Source organism: Hemiscyllium ocellatum, chromosome 19 (assembly GCF_020745735.1).
Source record: "Hemiscyllium ocellatum isolate sHemOce1 chromosome 19, sHemOce1.pat.X.cur, whole genome shotgun sequence".
Lineage (NCBI taxonomy): Eukaryota > Metazoa > Chordata > Chondrichthyes > Orectolobiformes > Hemiscylliidae > Hemiscyllium > Hemiscyllium ocellatum.
Window position 1 is genome coordinate 19,079,309 of NC_083419.1, and position 24,028 is coordinate 19,103,336.

The following is a 24,028-nucleotide window of genomic DNA, read 5'->3' on the forward strand; positions in this document are numbered from 1 at the left end:
AATATCTAAAACTGCTCAGGTGCGATTTGTACTCCCTTTAGCCTGATTATTGGTTATGCCTTCTGGATTAATTGTCATGAATAATTTTATTTTTGAAAGATTATGTGCTTCCTGTTGGAAAACAAGAGGATCCAACAGGAATCCTTCTGTAGCTTAATGGTCAGCGGCAGTTAGTTAACAAGGATAATAAGGTACATATTTATTTCACATGGAAAGGGATGAGTGGTGGGACTACAATGAACACTTCTCTGACGACTTGTTCTTACTGAGCCAATCTTTTAAAAGTTAATGTGCATCGCTGAAGGTCAGGGCAAAGGGAGCGTGAGAGCATCAGAATGGAAAGGAACTTCAACCGAATAAGAGAATGATTAAAACAGCAGAATTTCCGTCAAACATTACAGTGGATTTCAGTGTTACTTGGAGAAGTTCCTTAGATGGTTCAGTAAGTACCTGAATCAGACAGACGGGGAGATCCTGGATTCTAAACCAGGACCTGTGCTCAGCCTGTGAGCTGGCTGAATTTTCAGGTCCATAGATTAAGTTGGAGCTATATGGTGATAATGGACTCACTATTCCTGGTCACTGGCTTGTCGATGTGCAAGTTTCACACAGGAATAATGACCAAGTGACGAAGGTCCCAGAGGCAACTTGGAGGCCATTTTCTGTATACCTTTCTTCCTTCCTTTCTGCCTATCCTCCTTTCTTTCTATCTTCTTGTATTTTCCCTTTTCCTTTATCTCTGTTTCCTGTCATTCATTCTCACCTTTTCGCTTTCTTTCCTTCTCTTTCCCTATTTTTTTAATGTTTCTCCTTTCTAAAGGCTGGCCATCCTCCAAATTATGTATTTTAGGTTAATGAATTCCTCTACGTGGATTGAAGTATTATATTTCCCCAATAACCTTAAATCTTTAATGGATCGTTTGTGGGATATTTCTTATAAATTCATCCCGCGAGGAGAGTAACTGGGAAATATGTCAGAATTGTTTTATTTTTATTGAGAAAGATTTTTGTTCTTTACAAAATTGTTTATATTTTTTGAAATTTTATAATCCGAGCATAACAACAATAAACTAACAACTTTACAAAACAAATTTTAAAAAATTACCCACACTACACTTCAGTAAATAATTAAACAAACTAAATTAAATTAAATTAAGTTACACCACTCAGTCAGAATTGGTTTGACATTAACTTGCTAACGGGCTCAGAGATTGGCTCCACCTGTCATGTTTCTGCTTCCTGTTGCATGAGAAACTTGTAACAACCTGCAGAGAAGCCCTGAGCTCAGGGAAGGAGTTCTGAAGAATGGCAGCACCTACAACTTTCGGCAGTTTCAGCGCCTGGGACTATGTAGTTTTTGTTGCCCTCTTGCTGATCTCGGCCCTGGTGGGAATTTACCATGCAGTGGTGGGAAGAGGACGTGAGTCAACCGAAGACTTTCTTCTGGGAAGCCATCAAATGAGCTCTGTGCCAGTGGCTCTCAGCCTCACTGCAAGCTTCATGTCTGCAGTGACAATGCTGGGGACCCCATATGATACATATCACTTTGGGGCTGTCAACATCTACTTTGCCATCTCTTACATGCTTGTGGTGATTCTCAGTGCCGAGGTCTTCCTGCCAATCTTCTACCGGCTTGGTGTTACCAGCAGCTATGAGGTGAGTGTCCAGGTGAAGGGAAGGATACCAAGGGATTGCCAGTAGTCTTTGAGTAGTTAAATCATTACAAATATGTGATAGCTAATCAGCTCTGTTAAAGGACTCCATAGATGCTTCCCTTTACTGATTGTTAGGGTATTTATTTCCAGACTTGTCTTTCTTAATCAGTGGCTGGATGACTGATTGAGGATGACTTGTTCTGTCTCTGGTTTAGTGAATTCCAAGATGGCCCAAGGTGTGGTCTGCAGGCTCTTTCTTGTGTGAGGCAGCTGGTGTTTGAAGGTTTGGGTAAGTGGACGGTTTGGAGATTTGTGACCTGTCTCCGATGCCTCAACTTCACCTCTGCTTGTCCCCCACAAAGACTCGATATGGTCAATGCCTTAAGGAGTGAGCCTTCTCCAAGTTTTTGGTCACAAGTCAGGGTCTCCAGTAAGTCACTGTGTGTAGGTTGACATCTTCAATGATGTTTTGAAGACACCCTTTCCAATATTTCTGTCATGACTAAATTCTGAATGGAGCAATTGTTTCAGGTCTCTGGTGTGTGGTTTGCAAACACAATGTCCCACCCAAAGGAGCTGAATTTGAGCAATTAACACCTCAATATGGTCACTGCTTTGAAAGATACTTCCTTAGATTGTTCAAGCTCTCCAAACTAATACCAGAACCAATGTAATCGATGCAAGAAATGTGGGAGCCAACCAATAAGAAACAAATGCAAAGCAACTCAGCATTTCTGGCAGAATCTGTGAAGACAGAAACAGAATTAATATTTCAGCTCCTGTATGACTCTTAACTGAAGTCATAGAATAATACAGCATAGAAACAGGCCCTTCAGTCCACCATATGTATGCCAACCCAATAACCACCAAACCACACTAGTCCCTTTTATCTGATCCATAGTCTACCAAGCCCTGGCATTTTAAGACCTCATCCAGATGCTTCTTAAATGTTGTACCTGCCTCCACCACCCTCTTAGGCAGCACTTTCTGGGTGAATAAGTTTTTCCTCATCTCTCTCCTAAACCATTTACTGACCTTACACTTATGCTGTATGGTCTTGGACACGTCTGCCCTGGGGAAAAGATTCTTACAATCTACTCTGTCTATACCTCTCATAGTTTTGTACACTTCAATCAAATCCCCAGCGGACTCCTCTGCTCCAAGGAAAACAAAAGCAGTCTATTTAGTCGCATCTCATAACTGAAACTTTTCATCCTGGCAAACCTCCTTTGTATCCTCTCCAGTGTACTCATGTCCTTCTGACTGTGTGACAAACACAACTATGCAGAATATTCTACCTTGGCCCAACCAATGCTTTATAAAGTTGCAAGTCATTTACTGTGGAACATAGTCTCTGTTATATAGACAGCCAACGCTCAGTATTTCATACCAGCTCCCAGTGTTTCACACCAACGACCAATATTTCACACCAATGTTGCTGTTGGTTGATGATGGACATTCCTCAGGTACAAAGAAATCTCAGCGTTTCTTCCAGGAAAGCCATGGACATCTCAACATCCAACTGTGAAGTTACCTGGGGCCCTGGGGTAATACCTTATATAAACGGCATTTCAGACAGTGAAGCACTCACACGGTAGTAGCATTGGGGAATGCCAGCTTGGAATATGCAGTGAAGCTTGAAGGTAAAATCTTAAGGCTGGAAGGACTTATAAAAGGGTTTCAGAAGGGGATTTTGGAGATGTTGTGGGGCAAGTGTCAATGGCCAGGGCTGTCAGGTAATGCAGGCTGAGGAGAATGTAGCTCCTAGTGCACTCTACAGGATGGCTGACTGCCTGAAACTTAGGATGCCACTCGGCAATGGAGGTCTCGCTAGTACCCAGGGTTTTCTAGGATTACGAACCTTCTAAGATTTCCTCAGAATTTAAATCTAATTCACAAGATGTTGCAGCAAGCCCAGAGAAAAAAATAGCAAGATGTTGTTTTTTTTTTAATCTGAAGAGTCATAGAGATACACAGCATGGAAACAGACCCTTTGGTCCAACTCGTCCATGCTGACCAGATATCCTAAATTAGTCTAGTCCCATTTGCATCATTTGGCCCATATCTTTCTAAACCCTTCCTATTCATAAACCCATCTAGATGTCTTTTAAATGTTGTAATCCTACCAGCCTCCACCACTTCTTCTGGCAGCTCATACACGCACCACTTTCTGTGTGAAAAAGTTGCCCCTCAGGTCCCTTTGAAATCGTTGCCTTCTCACTTTAAACCTATGCCTTCTGGTTTCAGACCCCCTTACCCTGGTGAAAAGATCTTGCCATGATATTATAAACTTCTATAAGCCCACGTGTCAGTCTCCGACGCTCCAGGGAAAACAGCCCCAGCCTATTCAGCCTCTCTCTATAGCTCAAACCCTCGAACCCTGCCAACATCCTTGTAAACCTTTTCTGAACCCTTTCAAGTTACACAATATCCTTCATATGGCAGGGAGACCACAATTGAAGGCAGTATTCCAAACGAGGCCTAACTAATGTGCTGTATAGCTGCAACATGACCTTCCAACTCCTATACTCAATCCTTCAATCCTCTGACCAAAAAGGCAAGGATACCAAATGCCTTCCTCACCACCAAGTGTATCTGTGACTGCACTTTTGGTTATTTTAGTTTACTTGTTTAGGTTTTTTTTTAGTTAATAGCCTGTGAACAACAAGTACAAATCACATTGGTTAGATCATAGAATTCCTGCAGTGTGGAAACAGATCATTGGGCCCATCTCATCCATACCAACCCTCCTACGAGCGTTCCACCCAGACCAATACCTCTACACTATAAGCCTGCATTTGTCATGGCTAATCCACCTAGCCTGCACATCCTTGGACACTAAAAGTTGGACATAATAACAAGGAATATCAGGAGCCTGAGGTGATACGTCTGACCCATTTTGGAACAAGACCGTCTTTAAACCTTCCAGAACCATTATCTGTACAACATGGCCCACAAGGAAACCTTTTAAGAAATAATTGCAAAATCACTTATTGGGGCCATTAATGCCCAGAATCGTGCAATGCTGTGAGCTTTCACTGATGGGTCAAAGACTCATGCTAGCCTTAGGTCAGTGGAATATAATAGTGCTATGTAAATTTGTTATGCTGTTTCTCTGGGTAGGTGGCCTTCTGTTGCCTGAATTTGGCTAAGTAAGAATAATGGTGGGGAGGACCAAGGGCACTAGTGTTTGAATTGAGATTTACACCATGATCTCACCCATGGCTGTCTGATTTTCAGTACTTGGAGCTGCGGTTTAACAGATGGGTTCGTTTATGTGGAACAATATTATTTATGATTCAAACAGTAAGTACGCAGTTAAAATGTGTAACTTCTATCAGTTTATTTTTGCAATTATGTTATATTATCACCATAAAAATCATGAAGAAACATTTGTACTGAGTGACAGATCATACAGTAAACAGTCAGTAACATTAACACATAATTAAATCACCTTCCCTGGCAATGGGCCATTACTGTGAATGACCAACTGGCTTTACAGCATTTATGGTTTCAATTGACGTTTAAAGCTTCTATTGGCCATGAGTTATTCTTCAATGTGAATCCCTCTTTCTGACCTTTGCCTTGGCACTGTTCTTCAATAAAAGGCTTTATGTGGCTTATTCTGTTTCATTCTGTTACCAGCTATTAGCAGATGTAATTTGATACCTGAGGGTATTACCCTCATCGATTCTCATTTCCTTCTTAGAATCATAGAAACCTTATTCACTTGAGGAAACTCCTTGGCCTATTGTGTTCATTATAGCTGTTTTAAATGAGACCTCGAATTAGTTCTAAACTAATCTTTGTGTAGCACAAACCCGACACCACCAGGTTATAGCACGAGCTAGTGGTTCCAAATAAACCTGTTGGACAATAACTTGGTGTTGAGTGATTTTTAACCTTGTCCACCCCAGTCCAACACCGGCATCTCTACATCATAGCACAAACCCAATAGGCTGTGACCTTCCTATAATTCCCAGTAAAATGTTACATTTCATGTTTATATCCAGTTCTTTTTTTTGGAGCTGTTTACTTCTCAGTGATGGCCAGGACATCCTCACGTAGGAAACTGGCAACACCAACATGTCCTTCCAGCCTGTGAAGCTGCACATTGCTCCTGCAATGCTTCGCATCATATTATCACCTCGAATGGAAATTATCTTGCATTTCACATATTTTGAAGCAGTTTCCTTTATTTGCATCTTATCAATGCACTGAATTTTGTAAGTTGGCAGATGTTTTGCAGCTGTTGTTTGTTGAACCAGTGCCTGCAACCCATGAACACAGTGCAATGAGATTAAATGTTGCTGAGTTTGCTTTATGTTAAACAAAAACAGAAAAGCTCAGCAGGTCTGGCAGCATCTGTGGAGAGAAATCAGAGTTAACATTTTGGGTCGAGTGACCCTTCGTGTTTTCAGGAAACTCTGATTTCTCTCCACAGATGCTGCCAGACCTGCTGAGCTTTTCCAGCAATGAATGCTCTGAGTTTGTGATTTACAGCACCCGCAGTTCTTGGTATTATTTCTGTTTTATGTTAATGTTACATGTGGCAAATCAGCTCCCAAACCTGACCCAAACCATTCCAAATGTACCTTATAGCAGACCTGAGAACGCTTCTCTCTCTCTCTCTCTCTCTTTCTTTCTCTCATACACACACTTTCTTTCTCTCATTCTGTCCTCTCTCCCTGACACTCTCCTTTTATTTCCTTTGCCTCTCTCCCTTATTCTTATGCTCTTTCCTTTTCTTTATTTTTAAAAATGACAGTATCTTCAGAAATCAATGCTTAATTGGACCTTAGTTGTCTGAGTTATGTATCATTTATTTCAGATTTTATACACAGGGATTGTTATTTATGCTCCAGCATTGGCATTAAATCAAGGTATGTATGACTTTTCTGTCTCATTATTTGTCAGTTCAGCAATAATAACAACAGCCTTCAGTACTGACAATTCAGATGCATTTATTTCCTTGCTTTTAGTGACAAATTTCAACCTCTGGGGTTCGATTATTTCGACTGGAGTAGTCTGTACTTTCTACTGCACTCTGGTAAGTTAAGATAATTGAGCTGGTGAAACTGGTGGTGAACAGCATACATTTAAGTTTAATCGCCAAAGGAACTGATAAAGAAAAGAATGTCTTTACACAGAATAAGCTTGCACATGGAATTGAAAAGTGTGGTGCTAGAAAAGCACAGCAGGTCAGGCAGCATCTGAGGAGCACAGGCATAGACCTTGGATGAATCTATCAAATAATTTTAAAACAGTCTAGGTGGAGGCTGGAGAAAGATGTTAATGGGAGGGCCTGGGGAATGAGCAACAAAGTGGGAACCACCCACTTCTGGAGGAAAATCATGGAGGTGAAGGGACTGTTTTAGTCTTCACTATCAGCACAGACTAGTTGATAAGACCATAAGACGAGGGAGTAGAAATAGGCCATTCAGCCTATTGAGTCTGCTCCACCATTCAATGAAGTCATGACTGATCACAACCACCTGAAGAAGGAGCAGTGTTCAGAAAGCTAGTGCTTCCAAATGGACTATAACCTGGTGTTATGTGAGTTTTAACTTTGTACACCCCAGTCTGACACCGGCATCTCCAAATCATAACTGGTCTGATAATCCTCAACTCTACTTTCCTTAGTTTTCCCTATAACCCTTGATTTTCTTCCTGATTATAAATCTGTCTATATCTTAAAGCACTTTCCAGCCAAAATAATGAAATATTTTTAAATCACGGTTGCAAACAGATTCCAGTAATAGCAATGAGATAATGATTTTTTTGTTAATCAGTTCATGGGATGTGGGCACTGCTGGCTGCACAGGTATTTACTGCCCAGCCCTAGTTGTCCTCAAGAAGGTGGTGGTGAGCTGCCTTCTTGAACTGTTGCAGTCCATGTGCTCTAAGTAGATCCACAATTCTGTTCTAGGACTTTGACTCAGCGACAGTGAAGGGATGGTGATATATTTCCAAGTCAAGATGACTTGGGAGAACTTGCATATGATGATGTTGCCATGTATCTGATTCCCTTGTCCTCTAGATCAAAGTGGTCGTCGATTTGGAAGGCCCTGTCATAAGTACATAGGAACAGGAGTAGGTCATTCAGCCCAACAGGCCTGCCCCAACATTTAATATAATTATGGCTGACTGAACATTTCAATGTCTTTCACCCACATTGTCACCATAATGCATCACACCATTGATAATCAAAATTTTATCAACTTTTAAACGTAATCAAAGACTGAGCTTCCACAGTCCTCTGAGCTAGAAAATCCCAAAGATTCACAATATTTTTGAGGAAAAGACTTCCTCCTAATCTTGGACCAAAATTACATCTCCCTTATTTTTCAATTGTGCCCTAGACTCCCCAACCAGAGTAAAACAAAATACCCCCCCTGTCTACCCCATTAAACATGTTGTAAGTTTAAACAAGATCATCTCTCATTCTTTGATACTCTATGGAATACAGGCCCGGTTTTCCCAACTTGTCTTCATAGGATCCCTGTCATCCTGAGAAAAAGTCTGGTGAATCTTTGTTGCACTTCCTCTATGGCAAAAAACAGTATTTGGAGACCAAAACTGCATACAATATTTCAGGCATAGTGCAAGCCAGCTCCTATACAACTGAAGCCAATCTTCACTCCTCTGGTACTGTCCAAGCAGCCTTAATGAAGTTGTGCCATCCATCTTATAGATGATGCACACACTGCTCCAGAGAGTCAGTGGTAGTGAGAATGAATGTTTGTGGTGGTGGCAGTCTGGTGGGACGCTTTGCCCTCGATGGTGTCAGTCTTCTTGAATGTTACTACAGCTGCAGTCATCCAGGCATGTGGGGAATATTCCATCATACGTTTGTCTTGTCCCTTGCAGATGACGAACAGGCTGTGGGTAAATAGGAGGTGAGTTACTTGCTGAAAAGTTCCCAGCCCTTGACCTGCTGATGTCCCCAAAATATTTATGTGACTCATCTAATTCAGTTTCTGTTCAATTGTAATGGAGGATTCAGTAATGATAATATATTAAATGTCAAGGGGCAATGGATAATTTCTCCCTTGTTGGAGATGACCACTGCCTTGCACTTCCATGGTGTGAATAAAGGATAAATATTGGCCAGGACACCTTTCTTGTTCTTGTGCAGTGGGATCTTTTCTAACTGAATGCAGTTGAAAGCAGGGCTTTTCTTTAATATATCAGTTAAAAACAAAAGCACCTCTCACAGTGCAGCAGTGTCTCAGTTACAAGTTAGCTGGGATCTAAATGAAAGAACACTTAAATCCCTGGAGTGAGACTTGAGCCAACAAGCTTCTGACTTTTAGGCAAGTGATTACCCACTGAGCCAAGGCAGTCACTTAACACTTGGATATGATACTTTTCCTTCTCTTTGCTTCAGGGAGGTCTCAAAGCTGTTGTGTGGACAGATGTATTTCAGATTGTCATCATGGTGATTGGGCTTGTGGCAGTCATTGTTCAAGCCATAATACTGAAAGGGGGCATCAGTAAGGTACTGAATACTGCTGATCACGGGGGCAGACTAAACTTCTGGAAGTAAGTTTTGCAAAGGTATGTTCTTTTAATTAACAGGATCTATTAACAATGTGCTTTATAATTTAATGTCCAACATCTGTGTTCAGTTTTGACCCCAATCCGTTCCACCGACACACCTTTTGGACGATTGTAATAGGAGGAACTTTCACATGGACCGGGATCTATGGAGTGAACCAGGCCCAGGTTCAGAGATACATCTCTTGCAAAACACAAACTCAAGCCAAGGTGTGAGTATTAGTTTGTCATCTTAATCTTGCAATGGTCTGAAATCCAGCAATACCTCATTTTTAAAATTCTCAGCCTTGTTTTCAGATCCCTCTCCTTACCATTCCAACCTCCAGCAGCCGTACAGGCCAACACGATTTCTACACTCTTCCAATTCCTGTCTTTTGAGCATCCACAAGTTTAATTGCTGCACAGTTGCAGCCAATTCATTCCTTAGGCCCTAAGCTCTGAAATTCCTGTGTAACTCTCTCTATCTCTCCCTTCCTTTAAGTCTTATTGCTTTGACCAATCATTTGGTTGACTATCTGAATACCTTATGCAGCTTAGCTTCAAAATTTGTCTCCGTACCCTCCAGTGAAACATCTTACATTAAAAGTGCTATAGTGGTATTTGATTATTGAAATCATGCTAATAAATAATTTCTTAGTTGATTGAATAACATGTTCGGAGGAACAGGAACTCTAAGTCTAAGCAGTAATATTCTTTTCTACATTAGCAGATTCGGATTCTGAATTACTAGATATTGTCAGTGTTACAAAGTTTCAACCTGGGGAGGAGAAAATTTATACTGGACTCTAAAGTCTCTGCACAGATCCTAACAGAACTGCTGAGTTTCTCCAGCATTCTGTACTTGTTTCAGACTCCAGTATTTTTTCTTTGATTAGCAGAAAAGATGGTCAACAAACAATGGCAGACATTTAAAACAGTTCAACTATCACAGCAAAGGTATATCCCAGTGAAGGTGAAGGGTTCTAGGAAAGGTATAAACTGACTATGGTTATCTAGGAAAGTTAAGGACAGTAATTGAAAGAAAAAAGTCATGTGGCAAAGAATAATGGTAAATCAAAGAACTGACCAACAAAAAAATTAAAAGCAATGGGGTAAATAAACAATGAAGGCTAAGTAACATAAAAACAGACGGTAAGATCTTCTTTAAATTTCTAAAAAAAAGAGAGAAGCCACAGTGCAGGAGACATGAGATATTGCACTTTTGCAGGAAGAATAAAAGAGCTGATTTTATTTAAATGGAGAAAATTGCGAAAAAATGCAACACAGAGGGTTTTAGATCATAGTCAAGATTAGAGCGGTGCTGGAAAAGCACGTCAGGTCAGGCAGCATCCGGGGAGCAGGAAAATTGACATTTTGGGCAAAAAGTCCTTCATCAGGAATTGTGCTTTTCCAGCACCACTCTAATCTTGACAGTAAAATCTAGCATCTGCAGTACCCACTTTCGTCTAGTCGGTTTTAGATCATAGAATCCTTACAGAGTGGAAACAGTCCCTTCAGCCCAACAAGTCTGCACTAATCCTCCAAAGTTTAACCCACCTAGACAAATTCCCCTACATTTAACCCCTGCCTAATGCATCCAGCCCATACACCCCTGAACACTGTGTGGACAATTTAGCATAGCCAATTCATCTCACCTGCACTTCTTCAGATTGCGAGTAGAAACCGGAGCACCCTGAGGAAACCCACGCAGATACAGGAAGAATGTGCCAACTTCACACAGACAGTCACCAGAGGCTGGAATTGAAGTCCGGTCCCTGGCGCTGTGAGACGGCAGTGATGACCACTGAACCACCGTGTCACCCCAACGGAATGTTTTGGGATCCTTGTGCTTGAATCACAAAAAGCTAACGTTGAAGTAACAGCAAAGGCAAATGGAATGATGGCCTTTGTTTAAAAAGGAATGAAGCATAAAAATAGGGAGGCCTTGCTACAATATGCAAGACACTAATCTGACCAGAGCTGGAAATACAGTAAACAGCTTTGAGCTCCTTACCTAGAGGTTGTTAAGAGAAGTTTCATTTGGCTGATCCTGGGTATGGAGGGATTTTTGTGTGAGGAAAAGTTGAATAGGTACTCATTGTACTCATAGGAGTTTAGAGGAATGAGAGGAGACCATAAAATTATTCAGAGACTTTATAGGTTAGATGCGTAGAGGTTGTTTGTCATCCTGAGATAGTCTAGAACAAGAGTTCGGAGTTGCTCATTCAAAATGGAGATGAGTAGGAATTATTTCTCTCGGAGGGTTGTGAATCTGTCGATTTCTTTATCATGGTGGGCTGTCAAAGATGTCTTGTAAAATACATTCAAGGTTGATATAAGCTTTTAAACATCAAGAGAATCAAGGTTTACGGGGATAAGATGAGAGAATGGAATTGAGGATTATCCGATTATCCATAGTTATTGAGTGGACTTGATGGGCTGAATGGCCTACTTCTGCTCTCACAGCTAATGGTCTTAAGGCATTACCAGGCTGATCTGTTTCATATGAGTAGGTGTCTAGCCATAGTTGACAAAGGGCTGCAGACACTCCATGAGAGAGTGTCTGATATAAGCATGCAATCCATATATATTTCAATGTCATTTATTCCAAAGTTTGGATTTTTGAATTTGAACTGCAGCAAATAGAGTATTTTATGTATCTGAAGAGGTTTAATGATTAATTTGCCAATATGTCTGTAGCCATGGTCATTCCTTTTAAAACTGAGAGAGATAGTCTCCAAGAACAAATGGGTTTATGTTTTATTGGGAAAGCTAATGAGCAAAGAAAGTACACAGAATAGTGTATTAGGCTTTCTGGTGACATATTGTGGATTTTAAAAAAATCTTAGTGGGGAATACCCATAGGTTGGAGATAAAATTTCAGATTTAGTTTCTGTTTGGGGCAGTTCTACAGAGTTCTTAGCTGAAGCTGCAAGTGTAAAATTGTTGCTTCTCAGAAAGGGAGAAGATGGTTCAGCATTGTTTTAAAAAATACATTACCTCAGAGTAAAGAGTTTAGTAATAGCTCCAGATGAGAAGTGTTTGGTTAAACACTGTGAAGGGGTATTTGGAGCTGAGAAAGTTTAAGCTCAGTTTTATGAAGGCTGCAGGCAGAGGCAATAGATTCACAAGATGGGGAGTTGAAGCCAGAGTTAAATCAGGCCCTATAGGGGTGGTAAAAAAAGATACTCTGCTTCATGTGAGTAATGTAAAGGGATTAATTGAATTATATATATCTAGCATCTGTTTAAGAATCTTTAAATATATATTGTATATTATTGTTTAACTTATTCTATTCTATATCTCTTTCTTTTGCTTAATCGATTCATTACAGAGAGATCTACAGCACAGAAGCAGACCCTTCGGTCCAACTCATCCAAGCTGACCAGATATCCTCTGTAAATCTTGTCCTATTTATCAGCATTTGGCCCATATCCCACTAAACTCTTCCTATTCGTATACCCATCCAGATGATTTTTAAATGTTGGAATCCACCACTTCCTCTGGCAATTCATCCCATATACACATGACCCTCTGTGTGAAAAAGTTGCCCCTTAGGTGCCTTTTAAATCTTTCTCCTCCCGCTTTAAACCTATGTCCTCTGGTTTTGGACTCCTCTCCCCTGGGGAAAATACCTTGTCTACTTATCCTGTCCATGCATCTCATGATTTTATAAACTTCTATAAGGTCATTCCTCAGCCTCCGACGCTCCAGGGAAAACTGCCCCAGCCTATTCAACCTCTCCCGATAGCTCAAATCCTCCAACTCTGACAACAACCTTGCAAATCTTTTTTTTAGATTAGATTAGATTCCTTATAGTATGGAGACAGGTCCTTCGGCCCAACAAGTCAACACCTTTTCTGAACCCTTTCAAGTTTCACAACATCCTTTCTACAGGAGGGAGGCTAGAATTGCACACAATACTCCAACAGTGGCTGAATCAATGTCCTGTACAGCTGCAATATGACCTCCCAACTCATTTACTCAATGCACTGACCAATAAAGGCAAGCATACTAATGCCTTCTTCACTATCCTATCTACCTGTGCTGTACTGTCCTTTGTTCTAATTCTATGGAAGTGCTCAAGAAGACTTGTACATTAAGGAAGATTTGAGGCTTGGAGCAGGTCAGCCATGATCTTGGTGAAGGGCAAGGCAGGCTTGGGAGGTAAATGACCTGCCCCCTGTTTCTGATGTTCTCCTATTCTGTTATTGGAAAGTTCAGGACATTGGCAATATTGTATGCTAATGCTTGAGTGAGTTACCACCTTGTTAAAAACACACATACAGAAAAAAGTATAAAGCCAGGTTTCAGTCTGGGACCTAACATCATAATAATATCAGCAGGGATCATAAAATGGGTTAATTGGTTAAGTTTGAGGGGCATCATTTCACATCAACCTCAAGGTAGGCAAGGCAGCAAAACTACCACAGCTGATCGGAACTACACCTTTGGTTTCTGCAGTGCACTCAAGCCAACTAAACTAACCAATGTTCATGCTTTTTCTTCTCAAAACTCCAAACTATTTGTGACTTTAACCTTGTTTTAGTGGCTTAGTGGTAATGTCGCTGGACTAGTAATTCGGAGGCCCAGGGTATTGCGGTACGGAGAAAGATTTAAATGGCAGCTGGTGGAATTTAAATTCAATGACTTAATCTGGAATTGAAAGCTAATCTTGGTAATAATGACCAAGGAACTATCTTCGATTGTTGCAAAAAAATGGTTTCCTACTGGCTAATGGTTTCCCTTTAGGGAAAGAACCCTATTGAGCTTACCTTGTCCGGCCTACATATGTCTCCAGGCCTGCAGTATTGTAATTGACTGTTATCTGCCCTCTGAAACAACTGAACAAGGCACTAAATTCAAAGGTAATCAAGGATGGGCATCAAATGCTGGCCTTGCCAACAATGCACAAAGCCATTAAAAGTATTTAAACACAAACCCTTTATCTCAGGTTCTGTCTTACAGATGAGACACATTTGTTCTCTCCGGTGGACGTAGGAGATCCCATGTTACAGGAGTCAGCCATTCAACCCTTCAAGCCTGCCCTACTGTTCCAGACTATGGAGGATCATCTCCTCAAACCCATTTCCTGCACTATCGCCATGTCCCTTAATGTTATTAGCTTCCAGAAACCCATTAAGTTCAATGCTACCATAGCATCCGGAATAGAGAATTCCAAAGATTGACCACCCACTAAGTGAAGAAATTCCTCCTCATTTTTATTACTCCAAACCATTTCAGGCAATTATAATGAGAGAATTTTAAAAACAAATTGGATCTTTCTGCCTGTTGTATTTAAAATGATATTTTGTTCTGTTTCAGTGCACTCTACCTGAATCTGGTTGGACTGTGGATTATGCTTTTGTGCACAGTCCTGTCAGGATTGGCAATGTACTCTCTCTACTACGATTGTGATCCTTGGACATCTGGGCAGGTCACAGCTCCAGATCAGGTGCATCATTTACTGACTGTTCAGTATTTTAAGAATATGTCTGATTGCATGCAATTCTGGTCTCCTTCCTATTGGAAGGATGCTGTGAAACATGAAAGGGTTCAGAAAAGATTTACAGGGATGTTGCTAGGGTTGGAGGATTTGAGCTATTGGGAGAGTCTGAATAGGCTGTTTTCCCTGGAGCTACAGAGGCTAAGGGGCAACCTTATAGAGGTTTATAAAATCATGAGGGGCATGGATATGGTAAATAGACAAGGTCTTTTCCCTCTGGTGGGGGAGTCCAGAACTAGAGGGCAAAGGTTTAGAGTGAGAGGGGAAAGACATAAAAAGGACCTAAGGGGCAACTTTTTCACACAGAGGGTGGTACGTGTGTGGAATGAGCTGTCAGAGGAAGTGGTGGAGGTTGGTACAATTTAAAAGGAATCTGGATGGGTATATGAATTGGAAGGGCTTACAGGGATATGAGCCAAGTGCTGGTAAATGAGACTAGGTTAGATTAGGATATCTGGTCGGCATGGACGAGTTGGACCGAAGGGTCTGTTTCTGTGCTGTACATCTCTAATGACAATACACATAACTGCTGTACTCAGTGAGGGTAACATTTACACTTGAGGAAGAAAGTTAACATTCCATACCCTACTGATGTTTCAGGGAGCTAGTTCCACATTGTCCATATATGCTGGTTTTTAGACGCAAAGTTAAGCCAATGCACCACTGCTCCTACAGATGAATGTAAAAGATCCAACGACCACCATTTCAAGCACAGCAGGGTTAAGTATCATCCTGGCGTTGTGACATCTTTATCCTTTGACCATATCGTTAACACAAATAATCCAGACAATTAGATTACTTACAATGTGGAAACTGGCCCTTCGGCCCAACAAGTCCACACCGACTCGCCGAAGCGCAACCCACCCATACCCCTACATTTGTGCCTTGCCTAACACTACGGGCAATTTAGCATGGCCAATTCACCTGACCCGCACATCTTTGGATTGTGGGAGGAAACCGGAGCACCCGGAGGAAACCCACGCAGACACGGGGAGAATGTGCAAACTCCACACAGTCAGTCGCCTGAGGCAGGAATTGAACCCGGGTCTCTGGTGCTGTGAGGCAGCAGTGCTAACCACTGTGCCACCCACAAATTATACCAATGGCTCTCTTTAGTCAAGATCTCCATTATCTCTGCATAACTTGAATACCAGGATGTTCAAGTGAAAGGTAAATTGATTTTTTTACATCCGCATTTCCCGATCATTTCTCTTTGAGAGGAGTTGCTATGTGCAAATTGGCTGCCACATTTGCGATATTAGAAAAAATGACTGCACTTCATTGCACTGCACTTCATTGCACCACACTTCATTGGTACAGATGCTGGGAAAATATTTTCAGAAAAAGAAAATGCTGGAAAAACCCAGTAGGTATGGTAGCATCAGAGAGAAGGAAAAAAGGAGTTATGGTTTGAGTCCAAAATGACTACTTCAGAACAAAAGAAGCTACTTTTGAAGGACAGTTCTAATGGACTTGAAATGCTAACCCTGTTTCTCTGTTCTCAGGTACTGCCTGACCTGTTCAGTCTTTTCAGCGTTTTCCCTCTTATTAATGTGGTTTAATGCAGTTAATTGAGGATTAAATGTTTACCCAGGAGATCAAGGAGAACTTTCTGTCTTCAAAATAGTAGCTACGATAGCTTTTAGATGCTGTCGAGGAAAAAAAGGTCTCATTTTAATATGTTATCTGGAAGGTGTTTTTATGTGCAGCATTTTGTGCAGAGCTGTAAATTTTCTACAGACTATTGCCCACATAGTTACCTGTGTGTTAGATATATTCTGTACCTGTACAGTTACCTGAATAATCAGTTTGTGCTCACTTCTTGATTGTGTTATTTAGTTAATGCCCTACATGGTGCTGGATATTCTGGGAAGTTACCCAGGGCTGCCAGGTCTCTTTGTGGCGTGTATATGTAGTGGGACATTAAGGTATGTTAGGACAGTCGAACAGAGCATCTGACACTGAATCAAATTAAATCAAACTTTCTCAAAATTTATGGTAATAAAAGTCTTGTCTGGTGAAGGACTGACAATGATTGCCTTATAAGTGGTGCTTTTTAACTTCTCCCACTGCAGCACAGTTTCATCCAGCATTAATGCGCTAACTGCTGTGACAGTGGAAGATCTCATCAAGCCTCATTTCACAACCCTTTCTGAGAAAAGACTCGCTTGGATTTCCAAGGCTATGAGTAAGTTGACCATCTTCTTCATTTGGTAACTTGCCATTCTGTAGTGCGAGAACACAGTGCTCGGGTTCAGTCACACTGAAATTGATTGAGACCCAGGTGTATGGAACTTATGGAGTTCAGAAGAGTGAGGGATGAGCTAAGAGAACAAAAACATTTCTTGAGGCAAGTCAATGCTGAGAAAATATTTTCCCCAGTTAAGAGAACCTGGAACAGGTGGAAACAGTTTCAGGATGAAGAGTTGGCCATCAGGCATTGAGATGAGGAGCAGTTTCTTCACACAAAATGTTGCGCACCTTTGGATTTCTCACCCAGAGAGCTGTGGATGATTAGCTATTGAAAATATCCAAGACCAAGGTTAATAGTGTTTTGGAGACTAAGAATGAAGGGACTCAAGGAGAGGGCAGTAACATGATGTTGAAGTAGAAGATCAACCATAATCTTAGAATAGGGGAAACAGGCTCAAGAATCCAAATGGATAACTATTGTTTATATTCTTTAAAATAAAGCCTCCTGAGAAAGAGTTATTCTTCCTCCAAAATTGTGGTGTGAATTTATAAGTCTTACCCACAGAAAATACATGGATTGAAGTTTTAATCATGTCTCCTCTGGAGGAATCAAACTGCCTGCTGAACATAGCTGGTTTCAGTTGTGAATTAAACACAATGGTAGAAAGTAATTACATTATAACACAAATAAAGGATCTCTATCACTTTCTCTCCCAAATGTTCTGGAGTCACTCTGAGACATCTTCCATCTTGGTACCGGGGTGGGGGTGGGGGAGGGAGTAGGGAGGTATCATACCTGGTATGCAGTCACAGCAATGCCTGTCTAATCCCCTTACAGTTGAATTCCAATAAATATTGCATTCCCATATTTTTCACTCCGCCCCAGTGCAGAAGACCCATCATGCAATGAATTTGGCTATTGCTGCTCTTCCATGAGAGGCCATTCCCATCAACTGTATCCAAAGTGAGGTATCTGTTTGGCTGGGAATAGCCGCCGGAGACTCCTGCACTGCCTGCCTAATCTTCTTGATGTGCCTAATGGTCAGCCTCCAATGTGACCAATTTTCTACATGTGCTATTCACGATACTCACTGCTTCAGCTCTGAAACCTGGCTTTCCAGGTGTTGTAGCTAGATACACTTCCTGTACATACTTTGTCCCCAGTCACTGGAAAAGTTCCCAACTTCCCACATAAAACAGGAAGCGCATACCATGACTTTGAACTCTCCTGCCATGGCTTAGCACTTTAAACTATTTGGAAGATGCCTAATGTCAAATATTATGAATTACTCCAGGGCCCTATTCCTTGGTCCTCATTTTGGGCAGCACGGTGGCACAGTGGTTAGCACTGCTGCCTCACAACGCCAGAAACCCGGGTTCATTTCCCGCCTCAGGCGACTGACTGTGTGTGGAGTTTGCACGTTCTCCCCGTGTCTGCGTGGGTTTCCTCCGGGTGCTCCAGTTTCCTCCCACAGTCCAAAGATGTGCGGGTCAGGTGAATTGGCCATGCTAAATTGCCCATAGTGTTAGGTAAGGGGTAATGTAAGGTATGGGTGGGTTGCGCTTCGGCGGTTCGGTGTGGTCTTGTTGGGCCGAAGGGCCTGTTTCCACACTGTAAGTAATCTAATTACTATAGAATATAGTACAAAAACCCAAAAGGCAAAAATCACCTTTAGACCGAATTCTCACCGTACCCCAAATACCAGCTCACTCGGGCTGTGTCTCACTCAGAATATTGCCTCTCCCAATCTCTTATGAAAAGCACAGAACTGTACTCAGCTTCAGAGTACCAGCAGGAGGCAGTGATTAGTGTTAATAACATGAGACCAAGAAATTCAGAACCCCTGTTCTTGAGACTTAGGTTCTAACCTCAACATGGCAGCTTGTGAACTTTATATTAAATTTCTTTTTTTAAAAGATTGGCCTAATGGAGACCAAGTAACCACTGTTGATTGGAATTTCCTACCTAAACCTTCACAGTTCTTCATTTCTTTCCCCTCATTTACAATCTATCTAAAAATCTACTTCCTCTAGCAGGAAGTTGGTCACATGTCCTAATCTCTCCTTATGTAGCTTCTTCAAACACATTCTTGAGAAGCACCTTAGAATGTTTACTTGGTTAAAGGCACAAGTTGTTTTATGCTTGGTAAAACTTTTAATTCACAGTCAATCTCATCATTCTTTACTCACCTTGCTTTTAGGTCTGCTGTTTGGTGCAGTATGTATTGGAATGGCTGGTTTGGCCTCACTAATGGGAAGCCTTTTACAGGTATTAAATAGTTTAATTGTTGGAGCTAAATTTGTTTGAGTTCTTTTCCTCTGCCTCAGAGAGGGGACTTTCTCCACACTCCAGGGCAAAAACCTGTCTGTCACTATTTGTCACCATATTAGGTGATCATTCCTCTCATACCTTTTAGTGCAGGCCTTATAGTACACAAATTAGTTGCTGCATTTCTCATATTGCAACAATACTTAAACAAAAGTGCTTCAATATTATAGGTGGAAGCATAGTTATTACAGAGGTGTGCTGTGACAAAATACAAGAAGATGTCAATGAACTAACAATGGGAGTGTCATTGTCAAATTAACATTAAGGATGAGGGGTGACTTGATAGAGGTTTATAAGATGATCAGAGGAATAGATAGAGTAGACAGTCAGAAACTTTTTCCTCGGGTACAACAGAGTGTTACAAGGGGATATAAATTTAAGGTGAAGGGTGGAAGGTATAGGGGAGATGTCAGGGGTGGGTTCTTTACCCAGAGAGTGGTGGGGGCATGGAATGCGCTGCCTGTGGGAGTGGTAGAGTCAGAATCATTGGTGACTTTTAAGCGGCAATTGGATAGGTACATGGATGGGTGCTTAATCTAGGATAGATGTTCGGCACAACATCGTGGGCCTGTTCTGTGCTGTATTGTTCTATGTTCTATGTTCTAACTTAAATATTGATAAGTGCGAGGTGATACACTTTGGCAGGAGGAATAAGACGTCCAAATATTTCTTGAAAGTAAGAGCCCAAGAAGGATAGAGGAGCACAGGGAATGAGCACAGACCACTAAAAATAGCAATACAGTCTTAATAAGGTCATGAAAATGTTAACAAAGCACTGGCATCTATCCTGTTATAGTAATGATGAAAGGGCCTGGATACCTTCACTAGAGTTCTACCACCAATCCTACTCCGTGTGCTAGTCTAGGTGCTTTCTAGTAGTTTGTGGAGGGGGATGTGCTACAAATAAACCTCAGAAGCAGAGGCTGTTACATTATGTAAGTATTTTTTTTCAAATCAACCTGTTCAGAGACTTTATTACACACCTCTGAAATACATGGGACTTGAACCCAGGCCTCCTGGCTTAGAGGTATGGACACTATCACTACACCACAAAAGCCCCAAGGTAATGTTTATTGCAATTGAATAACACTGTAAAGGTTGGATTAATTCTTATGTGTGTTATCTATTACTCACGATAAGTAGCTAAGTCAGTGAGTTTCCATGAGGAACCTGGACTAGACTGCTGCTGGCCCAAATTCAAACTGCTCTGAACTGCCCGATGTGCCACCAAGCTGTGTTATATATTAGAGAGGGCTGAGTTTCAACCTGGGCCACTGGTTAATCCTTTTATAGCCATTAACTCATGCAACACATATGTAGAGGGATAGAATTGTAAAGTATGGCAGTAATGTTAAATTTATACAGGACAGATCACACTCGGAATGAACATAGACTTATATAAATTAATTATGAAGGACTTTAATCTTCATGTTGATTGAATTAATCAAATTGGGAAGGGAACCTATGACACTGACTTCACTGAGTGTATTAGGGGTAGTTTGCACGAGCAATATGTCATGGAGCCAATCAGGGAGCAGACTATCTTGGATCTGTTAATGGGTAATGAGGCAGGTTTAGTAAGTGACCTGAGTGAAAGATCTCCTACAAAACACGCATAACATGATAGAATTTCATATTCAGTTCGAGAGTGAGTAACTTGGGTTAGAAACAGCTGTTTAAATAAAAGGGAATCACAATGAAAGGAGGATAGAGTTAGCTAAAGTGAACTAGGTGGATTGATTAGTAGAAATGACAGTAATCAAGTAGGGACAGACATTTAAAGAAATAATTTGTAACTCAGCAAAAATACATCCCAGTAAGGAGGAAAGATTCTAAGAGAGGGGTAAACCAGCCATGGCTCACTAAGTTAAGGAGTGTAATAAGTTGAAAGAAAAAGCATATAAGAAGCCCAGACTCAGTGATTGTCTAGAAGACTGGATTAAGTTCAGAATCCAGTAAGGGAAAGACTAAAACAACAGTAAAAAGAGAGAAAATAAATTGAGAGCAAAGTAGCAAGGAATATAAAACTGACAATGAGCTTATTCAAATATATAAAAACAAAGAGCTCAAAGTGAGCATGGGCCTCTAAGAAAATGAATCTGGGGAGATGGTTTTGGGTACAAGGAAATATCAGAGTTAAACGGATATTTTGTATCAGTCTTTACAGAGGAAGGTACTTCAAACATCCCATTAATACTGAATGATACCGGAAGGAATTTGGTGCCAACACCATCACTGAAGAAGTATTATCAGACAAACTAATGGGACTAAAGGTAGATAAGTCCCCTCGCCCTGATTGCTTGCATCTTAATGCATCCTAAAAGAAGTAGCTATAGAGATAGTGGATGCATTGGTTGTAAGTTTTCAAACATAGTTGGATTCTGAAGAAGTACTAGAAGATTGGAAAACTGTTAATATGACACTCCTATTCGAAAAGGGGAGGGAGGCAAAAAACAGGTAATTATAGCCCAATTGGTGGTTGGAAAAGTATTGGAATCAATTACTAAGGAAGTAGTAGCAGAACATTTGGAAAACCATTGTCTAATCAAGCAAGAGTCAGCACGGCTTCATGAAAAGGAAATTGTGCCTATCTAATTTCTTAGAGTTTTTCAAAGAAGTCTCAACCAGAATGGATAGAGGGGAACCAGTAGATGTATTATATTTTGATTCCAGCAGTTATTGAACAAGGTACTTCACAAAAGGTTAAGTTATAAGAGCCCATGATGACGGAGATATTGTATTGGCAAAGATGGACAATTGGCTAATGGGCAGCAACCAGTGAGTGGGGATAAAGAGTTCTTTTGTGGGGTGGTGACCGCGACTAGTGAGATTCCACAGCGATCAGTGTTGGGACCACAACTGTTTGAACTTGGGAGGAAGTGAATGTACTGTAGCCTAAATTTTGGAAGGGAGGACCAAAACTAAAGTGAGTAATCAGGAAGGTGAATGAAATGTTCAGGTGGATTGGAGAAGGAGTAGGTAAGTCTTACTGCAAAGTGCTGGTGAGACCATATCTGGAGTGCTATGAGCAGTTTTGGTTCCTTTATGTAAGGAAAGATATAATTTCATTGGACGCAGTTCAGGGAAGGTTCATTTAGATGATCCTTGGTATGGAGGGATCATCTTGAGTTCAAACACTAAACAGGTTGGGACTCTACTCACCGGAATTTATAAGAAAGAGAGGTGATTTCATTGAAGCATCAAGGATTTTTAATGGGTTTGGCAGGGTGAATGCTAACAGGATGTTTCCCCTCATGGAAACTGTAGGGCTAAAGGCCATTGTCTCAGAATAAATGGGTACTAATTTAAGACTAAGATGAGAAGGATTTTTTTTTCTCTGAGGGTTGAGTTTATAGAAATCCTTGTCACAGAGAACTGTGGGGGACAGAGTCCTTGTGTATATTTAAGGCTGAACTAGATTCTTGATCAGTAGATGTATGAAGGATTATGGGGAAAAGGCAGGAGAGTGGATGTGAGGAACATTGGATCAACCATGATCCTATTGAATGACAGACCATGATTGAGGGGCTGAATGGCCTATTTGTTTTCCTATTTATTGTGGTCTTCTAGACATTTACAGCACAAACGAAGGCCATTCAGCTCATGAGTGCATGCTAATCCACGAAGATCCGACTACTATTTTCAATTTTTCAGTCCATTGCCCTGGAGGCAATGGCAATGCAACTGAATATCTAATTATTGCTGGAATTCAATTAAGGGTTTCTGACTCAACTGCCCTTTCAGGAAATGGGTTCCAGACTTTCACCACCTTCTGAGCGGAAGTAATTCTCCTCAACCCATCTTTGAGCCTTTTATCTCCGACCTTACATTTTTCCACTCAAATTATTGACCCCTCTACTAATGGAAAAAGTGTCTTCCTAACTCACTGTCTGTTCTCTAACTCTTTTAGGTCTCCTCTCAATCTTCTCTACTCAAAAGGAAAACGACTGCAGCTTACCCAATGTTTCCTCAAACTCAGACCATTTGGCCCAGGCAACATCCTGATGAATCTCCTTTGTGCTTGATCTAGTGCAGTCACAATCTTCACATAGTGTGGTGACCAGAACATGGCTAAGGCAGGTGTTCCAAATGCTATCTTAACCACCTTACTTACCTGCCCTGCTACCTTCAGGGATCTGCACACCAGGGTCCCTCTGATCTTCAGTCCTTTCTTCTCATTCGTGGTGTAATCCCTTGCTTAGTTAGCCCTTCCCAATTGCATCACCTCACATTTTTATACATTAGAATTCCAATGGTCATTTGCCATTCCTTTTGCTCTGCCCAGCTCATTGATTATCCTCCAATTTACAGCTGTCCCTCCCTATTTACCAAACTACGAATTGTTATGTCATCTATGAAGGTCTTGGTCATACCTTCTACATTTAATTCCAAATCATTAATGTGCATGACAAACAGTAAGAGCTCCAACACCAAGCCCTTTTGAACCCCACTGGAAACAGACTTCTAGTTACAGAAACATCCTTTAACGACTACTCTCTACCTCCTGTCTTTCAGCCAATATTGGATCAATGTAACCCTTTGCCTTTAAATTCCCATGCACTCTTACTTTCTTGACCAATCTGCCATGAAAAACTTTATCAAAGGCCATTCTAAAATCCATGATGTATTATCCTCATCTACGACCCTGGTTACCTCCTCACAATATTCAATTAAATTTATCAAACATGACCGTCTCTGACTAAGCCTGTGCTGACTCTCCCTGTTTAATCTATGTCCCTTCAGTTACAGGTATTTTCTGTACCTCAGAATTCTTTCTAATAACTTCCCTACTACTGAGGTTAAGCC

At 41.0% G+C, this 24,028-nt stretch overlaps 1 protein-coding gene across 1 annotated transcript in view; it reads left to right on the forward strand.

Annotated features, from left to right (window-relative positions):
• Positions 1–1,305: 1,305 nt before the first annotated feature.
• The window catches only part of slc5a8 (solute carrier family 5 member 8), a 30,713-nt gene continuing 7,990 nt past the window's right edge, over positions 1,306–24,028 (forward strand). Inside the window, exons 1-10 of the mRNA XM_060840050.1 lie at positions 1,306–1,656; positions 4,896–4,961; positions 6,487–6,538; positions 6,638–6,705; positions 9,046–9,200; positions 9,287–9,427; positions 14,520–14,649; positions 16,540–16,628; positions 16,776–16,888; positions 19,095–19,162. Of these exons, the coding sequence (XP_060696033.1) occupies positions 1,306–1,656; positions 4,896–4,961; positions 6,487–6,538; positions 6,638–6,705; positions 9,046–9,200; positions 9,287–9,427; positions 14,520–14,649; positions 16,540–16,628; positions 16,776–16,888; positions 19,095–19,162 (1,233 nt within the window). The remainder of the gene's footprint in view (positions 1,657–4,895; positions 4,962–6,486; positions 6,539–6,637; positions 6,706–9,045; positions 9,201–9,286; positions 9,428–14,519; positions 14,650–16,539; positions 16,629–16,775; positions 16,889–19,094; positions 19,163–24,028) is intronic.